General features: G+C 36.6%; 1 protein-coding gene across 2 annotated transcripts; it reads right to left on the reverse strand.

Annotated features, from left to right (window-relative positions):
• Positions 1-354: 354 nt before the first annotated feature.
• LOC104089954 (casein kinase II subunit beta-1-like) lies at positions 355-6,454 on the reverse strand. Of its 2 annotated transcripts, none has more exons than XM_009594973.4 (5): positions 5,938-6,454; positions 3,495-3,713; positions 1,608-1,717; positions 1,284-1,449; positions 355-725 (listed from the first exon to the last, which is right to left on the reverse strand). In XM_009594973.4, the coding sequence occupies exons 1-5, from the start codon at positions 6,164-6,166 to the stop codon at positions 595-597; spliced, it is 855 nt and encodes a 284-aa protein (XP_009593268.1). In that variant the 5' UTR covers positions 6,167-6,454; the 3' UTR covers positions 355-594. The 2 variants fall into 2 exon arrangements, with proteins under 2 accessions (XP_009593268.1, XP_009593269.1); XM_009594974.4 differs by having other exon boundaries at positions 583-765; positions 5,938-6,420.
• Between the last annotated feature and the right edge of the window lie 1,047 nt (positions 6,455-7,501).

Genomic DNA, 7,501 nt, shown 5'->3' on the forward strand with positions numbered 1-7,501 from the left:
TAATTTTACTAGTATGTACTATTTCACCACTAGGCTTCATTAGGCGAAAGTCGGATTGCCAACCACTTCTGTTATAATATTATTTTCTTTTCTTTTAATTCTATTTCAGGAACGTGTATTTGATCTAATCTCATAAGAATTGGCTTACTAGTGTTAGAAAAATTACTTTTAGAAATGCCTTTCGGTCATTCGGTGTACAAGTAAAGAGAAAGAAAACAAGCCTTTTAGTAATGTTTTGTTACCAAAGACTGAGACATCTATTTTTTCCTTTTTAACAATGAAAAATTAGACCCGTATGTTCTTAATTACCATTATGCAGCAAGAAAAAGGGATTAACAGATTGCCAGGAATACATGAGGAAGCACATGTCAATAAAACTGGAAAAAGAAATAAGATTACAATAGAGATTTAGGGGACAAATTTTACTTGAAAGATTGGCCACATTTGCTTTTACATCAATGAAAACAATTGTGGACATTAACAGCTCTACATTACCCAAATCTACCATGACGAATTGTACATAAATGCCAGGTAAGAACCATTTTCTGGCAGAAACTAGGCAATCTCATCAAATTTCACAGAGGGGCTTCAATGTCAAGTCTTGTGGAGTTTAAAACCGAATACCCTGGGAACATAACTCTGCATTTGCTTTTGCGGCTTGAGGTGTCCATAAGTCATCAAAAAGAGGTGAGGAAATGTTGTCCCAAAGTAAGCTCCGTCAATATCTTGCCCAGTTAAAGAAATCAGATCCAAGGATGAGTAATACTTTAGTCACAGTAAAGGAGGAAACACTACAATGTACTATGAGCAGAACTAATCTGGATGTTCATATGCATCCCATGCCCCAAGGCAATTCAAAATATGCAGAATCACAAAAGACACTTCTTCGATCAAAAACAATCCGAGCTAACAAAAAAGAAAAGCATACATGAGAAAAGCAGAGTTGTTTAAAGGATCATTAGAAACCCTGAAACAAGACGTGTGCATCATTACCCTTGGGCACTATCTTGAAGACAGTGACCAAGCAATAAATATTTCACCTAAATTCTTTTGTCTATATGATTCGTTTGGGTTTATAGTTATTTAATTTTGAACTACAAATATGTTTACATCTTTCCCTTCAATTGTGCCTTTCTCCTTAAAGGCAGGCACTTAATATGCGCTCTGCAGTTGGCTTAAAGCGCAAATAGATGCCAGTTTTTTTCGCCTTTTGCCTTTAATAGCACTGCTAAAGAGGAAGTGTTTTAGGGAAAAAGGCATAAAGTGATAACAGTGAAGGATACTGCCTTGGTATTTTGATCGTGGATAGTAGATATCTTCACATTTTGGACAGTAAATTTTTACAGTACTTGAGCGTGGAATATCAGACTGACCAACTGGGAGACAAGGCTGTCCACTGCAATAAACTCGTGGGCATCTACCAAAGTCGTAGTTCTTGTACTTCTCCAACTGAAAAACGTTTAACAAGAAATCATTTTTCAAAAAACGAAGACCACCAAAGGAAAGGAAAAAAAAAAAGGGGGGGTTGGGGGGGGGGGGGGGGGGCAACCAAAGCAGATAACACCAGAATCCTAAAAACGGCGACAGCCTGACATAAGATGCATTACCATTGCAGCCATTCCCTTGCTGGTCAAAATATATCGGACGTGGATCAAGCCATACAGCATCTCTGCTGCTGATTCAACCAATTCATTCTGCTCTTCAGTGAACATATCACCTATTCAAAGCAGGACAAATTAAAAACTCCTATTAACATTTTTAGTTGCAGTAAAATAGAGACCAAAATTTGCACTTTGAATGGGAAGAATGCTTTGTTTCTCAACACGAAAGCTGAAATTAAAAACAAATGAATCCAAAAGCTTGGTATGGCACCATATGTACAAGAATGCTAGTAAGGAAGAGGTTACTATTTTATCCTGTTAAGAAAGATGGAACTTGGTTTGATTCTACTCCTACAACTAGCTCATGAGATGAGTAATTCCAAAAGACCATACACGGAATAACAATTCATCTCCTCAACCTATGTGGATATTCTAACACAAGATTCAACAGTTTGTACCGAAAAGCCTGTTTAATTAACAAAATAATAATCCCAAAGTTAGGGCACGTCAATTTTCCAAGCATTGGAATTCTATGTTGCTCGGATTCTCTGAAAATATCGCCCGGTGTGTGTCGGATCCTCCAAAAGTACTGTATTTTTGGAAGATCCGACACGGGTGCGGCATCATTTTGGAGAGTCCACGCGACATAGTTGGAATTCATTCAGTGACCACAATATCTGATTACAACGGCATGCCTCTTCACAAAAATGAAACAAATGAAAATCCAATATTCTGCAAAGCAGTCAGAATTATGTACAAAGTTTTTTTGATCGGTCAAAATTACGCACAAAGTTAATGGTATCTAATTTCAAGGTAAAGTAGTCAGCATCATTTTGGAGAGTCCACGCGACATAGTTGGAATTCATTTAGTGACCACAATATCTGATTACAGCGACATGCCTCTTCACAAAAATGAAACAAATGAAAATCCAATATTCTGCAAAGCAGACAGAATTATGTACAAAGTTTTTTTGATCGGTCAGAATTACGCACAAAGTTAATGGTATCTAATTTCAAGGTAAAGTAGTCTTTTTTCAGTCAGAAATTTGCAAAGAACTAAAAAATCCCTATAGAAATTGGCTCTGTTTTCATCCAAGTTAAGCTAGAAGTCCCAAACCAATTAAGCAAAGTATCTGATTTGGATATGCTGGGGACCAGTTCCATACTTCCTCTTTCATTTTTTGTGTGTGTGTGTGTGTGCGTGTTGGGGGGGGGGGGGGGGGGAAGAGGGTCCCAATTCCTTACTTTTGTTTCAAAAAGGTTGCCTTCATAAAACAGATACACTATGCTTTAGAGGTTTAGCAGGCTTATCAACAGAGACTGAATGTTTATTGGTGCTAACTTTTTATCAATAGCCACCACCAGAAACTACCCATCCCAGGAGAGTTTATCTATTGAAACAAAAAAATTTCCGAATTCCTGAAATTGGAACCTGCAGAAGTGATGCCCAAGCACTACACATTTAAATCTTGAAAATATGTTCAATAACAATTGGAATTGGAATAGAGACGTCCCACAGAAAGAATAATTAGATGGTGGACTTGGCAGATTGATCTTTTATCCAGCCGTACAAGCTAAAACAGATCACCGATTGTTTCCATCAGATAGAGATGAAGCTTAGATTACACCAATGATCTTATACGCACTAACTCTATAGCTCTGCAGGAGTCCTGAAATAACAACATGATTCCAACAACCTTGAAGTGCCAAAGACAATAACCAGGCAACTCTTATGATGTTCAGTATGTTTCCACTATGACTAAAATAACCTAATCCTTTTTATCTATGGAAGACCAAAAACTTACATCATTAGATTGAAACGACAAGTTAAATGTAGTTCTAGTGCAATTTATCCAAAAATATTAGGCAACCTAAAGAAGCAACTATACTTACCATGAGAGGATTCAACATCAAGGATTAGATCAAGTGCAAAGTCATAGTATGGAACTTGACTACTCAATCCACAGAGGTTAAAATCATCTTGAATGTAGTCGTCATCAACCTCGCAGAAGAACTCATTCCCACGCAGGTTACAAAACCAAGTAATCCATGATGTGTCATCTCCATCAGAACCACTAACATCAGACTCTTCACTGTCTGATTCAGATTCCTCTGCAAAATACACATCCATGGGCATTTACTCATTTCTTGCTTGAAATGCAAGTAAAAAAGTCAAATCATTAAGAAAACCGAAGCATAAGCAAAATAAAATGGCTGATGTCCCCAGGAGTAATGAAAACATAGTGGCCACATGCTTTGGCTTTTCCAGTATCTTCGGGTGAAACACCAAGACTCAAATCAATAATAGTCTACCTCTCTAATATAAATCACTAGAAGATACCAGTAATCAAAAATCAAGGTTGATGTCAAAAGAGTAATGAAAATAGAGAGGAAACATGAGTTAGCTCTCCAAGTAACTATAGGTAGTAACTCGAAAGACTCAAATCTATAAGTCTACCTCTCTAAGATATAGCACTAGAGGATACCGGTAATCATAATTCAAGGTTGATGTCAAAAGAGCAGTGAAAATAGAGAGGAAACATGAGTTAGCTCTCCAAGTAACTATAGGTAGTAACTCGAAGCAAATTGATAAATACTCTTGATTTCAATTTCCGTGAGACACCAAATGAAACCATCAGTTATAACCTGATTACCCACACCACCCTAAACCATAATAGCAAGATGCTGCATCTGAGTATTCATCAGTAGATCCATATACAATGAATCCACCTCTTACAATGCCTGGTAAGCAGGTCCCAGGATTCCCAAAAAAGAAGCAATTGCAAAGAAGACATAATATCGTAAGCCATGACCAACAATGAATCATGCTTACAACCAGCATACTCTGTAAAACCATATATCATTTTACCTTGAACGTTTTGAGAATCTATGAACTTTCTACAATGTAACTTCATAAGATACACAAGGAAGCAGAAGCAGAATAGAATGGCATTCCAGTAATAGCTATTCCATCCATGTTCCACATTTGATACTTGACAGAACTTTTCCAGCAATAGCTTTTCCAGCCACGTTCCACCTTTGATACTTGACAGAACTTTTTTCACATCTCATTTTACATGCTTCTTAGGAGAAATTGAATTTCTATTATTCCAGCCAAGTTAAATGCATTCTATCACATAAAACCTTAACTAAGGAAAATAGATCCATCTAAGACTCTACTGAGAAGTGCCAAAGAAGTTCCTTTTGACAATAAGTGCCAAAGGAGCCCCCTTTACATATTCATGCAGATAACGTAATTTCGTAGAGGCATTCGGTCTGAATAATATATGAAAAACATAAGCAATATGACAAAAAGGGAATACCTAGGATATAGAAGATCATAACATGAGTGATTCGGCAGATTTGGATTCATATAATATCCATGCATGGTATATATATATATATATATAAAAGATCTATCTGTATAGATATCATCATCTACATCCAGAAAACCATATGCTTTGGAAGAAGCTTGTACAGTTTTGGATCAATTTTAGAACCATTTTCGATATGTAATTTGGAAGGGGAAGAATGATAGCCAACTGGAACTCCAAAAGAAAATTTACTGCCACCACCAAGACCAAAATGATGTAGAAACATATCTTCACATCTGGTAGACACGAGTAAAGAAAATTGTAATCCAACAGTTGACATCAAAATTCTTTTTTTTTACTACGATGGGTCCAGGCCAGCTTGTGCACACCTCGACTATTCCATCGGGTACCTGTAACTTTGTCTGAGATGGGAAGAAATCGCTTAAGCCTAATTTCTTTTCTTGTGAAGTCCTAACCAGCTTGCACGCACATCGACTATGCCACATGTTACATGCTACCTCCCACTATCACCGATACTGGGTAACTCTGCCAACAAAAGCTTAGGCAGATGGAAAGAACCACCTAATGTTTTTTTTTGCCTCCGCTGGTATTTGAAAATCAAAATACTATACCAAACCTAAAGCCCAAAACTCATCTCCAGATATTTATTCCTAAGATCATAAAAAGAAATGAATGATTAACTACTAAACTAACCAATTTTTACCTGCAAAGAGCAAAATCTTATGCATTCATAAACATAAAAACTGGTTGTAGCAGTAGGAAAAACAAGTATTCCCTCTGTCCCATTTTACGTAGCAAACTTTACTTTCTTAGTCGGTCTCAAAAAAAATAACATTTCTGTAACTATAAAACTTACACGCAATGAGATTATTTACAGTCACGGAGATATTTATGACTTGTTTTAAGTCGCAAATTTCTAAAGTAATCTTTTTCTAAAACTCCATGGTCACTCAAACACAGTCACATAAAGTGGGGACGGAAAGAGTAACACTTTTACATACCATCAGAGCACTTGTTTTTGGTGGTGAGAGTAGAAGAAGAAAGAGTATCCATATGCTGATTAATATTACGATGATGCCATTTTCCAGCTGACGTGGACGGAACAGCTTTCTCCTTCAACGCTCTGGATGTAGGTGCCGCTGAAGATTTCTCCAATTGCTTATCTAATGCAACGTTGATTATTCGCTTCCGATCCAACGGTCCTCCACCGCCTCCTCGATCTCTATACATTTCTATATCTATGCTTCTAAATTCATGTGTATATATGTTCTTCTGAGAAATGAATGATTCGATTACAGAAAATAACCACCGAAATTGGGGAAATCGAGAGAGAAGAACAAGGCCAAGCTCTTATTATTTGGGTGCGTGCGTAGGGAGAGAGTGAGTTGGAGAAACGGAGATAACTAGGGTTTCATTTCGTCTACATTAGCGAGGGGGAAAGGGAAAGGACACGACGAGCACCTCGGAAAAATGAGGTTAAAAAGAGTCTTGCGTAACAATAACAAAAAATGTGAAATTAAAGGGATTGAGATAGATTAAAAGTTATAAAAGTTGTGGGTTAATATTAAAGTTTTTAAAATTTTTAAAAAATCATAACCATTCAAATTATTTCAAATTTTTATTTCTCTTGTCTCTGTGTCTGTCTTCTTTACTTCTTTTCTCCTTCTTCCTTCTATCTTCTTTCTCCTCCTCATCCTCACACTCTTCTTCTTTACTTTCATTTTTCTCAACAACTAAACTTTTGTTGTTGTTGTTGTTGGTAGTTCGTATATGTCATCTTCTTCTTCTTCATTTTTTTCCTTGTCTTTTTCTTCTTCCCCTCTTCATCTCATTTTCATGTTCTTCTTTTTTCATTTTTTTCTTTTCTTCTGGTGGTTTAAAATATACGAGAGAAAAAGAAAAATATCAAATTTTAGTGAATATTCTGTAAAATACCCTCTAGATATTTTGAGACATTCTCATAAATGAGTATTATGCAAAACATCCCCTCAAAGATCATGGAATGTTTGAAACATCTCTCAAAGATCCTGGATCTCTCGGATATTTCTTCAACTTCTTTCTTTTTGATGTTTGATCTTTTTGACACATATATTTGAAATCTCTGTGCAAAGGTTTGAGACATCTGTGCAGATATTTTGAAATATCTGAGTAGATATTTGAAACATTTCTCTAAATATTTGAAACATCTTCCTAAATGTTTGAGGATTAAGAGTGGCGGGGCATAGAGAGGAGCGTTGCAAGATGTAGGAGTAAGGGGAAGATAGAGAGGAGCGTTGCGAGATGGAGGAGTGGCGGGATGAGGTGGAGGAGGAGGAGGGAAGGAGTGGGAGGAGGAATAGGGGTGGAGGAGGAAGGGGACTTTTTTGTAAATAAGAAAACTTTGGGGTTTTTAAAAATTATGTCATTAACACTAATCACAAAGTGTCCCTTTTATCCCATTCTTAACACTTTTGTCTTAATAATTGATATAAGTTTTAAAGTGTCTTAAAAATTGAGCTCCTCTTCAGTTCTGTTTCCTCTCTCTTCTTTTTTAACTAGTGAATTTGTGGTCCTAAACAATTCAAA

The sequence above is a fragment of the Nicotiana tomentosiformis genome, chromosome 8 (assembly GCF_000390325.3).
Source record: "Nicotiana tomentosiformis chromosome 8, ASM39032v3, whole genome shotgun sequence".
In the NCBI taxonomy this organism is placed as follows: Eukaryota; Viridiplantae; Streptophyta; class Magnoliopsida; order Solanales; family Solanaceae; genus Nicotiana; species Nicotiana tomentosiformis.

Excerpts from the sequence above, each read along its gene's own strand:
- LOC104089954 (XM_009594973.4), bottom strand. The coding sequence starts at position 6,166 with ATGTATAGAGATCGAGGAGGCGGTGGAGGACCGTTGGATCGGAAGCGA. Across the intron at positions 1,450-1,607 it reads GCAAGGGAATGGCTGCAATG|TTGGAGAAGTACAAGAACTA; the intron begins GTAATGCATCTT and ends AACGTTTTTCAG. Across the intron at positions 726-1,283 it reads ACGATCAAAATACCAAGGCA|ATATTGACGGAGCTTACTTT; the intron begins GTATCCTTCACT and ends TAACTGGGCAAG.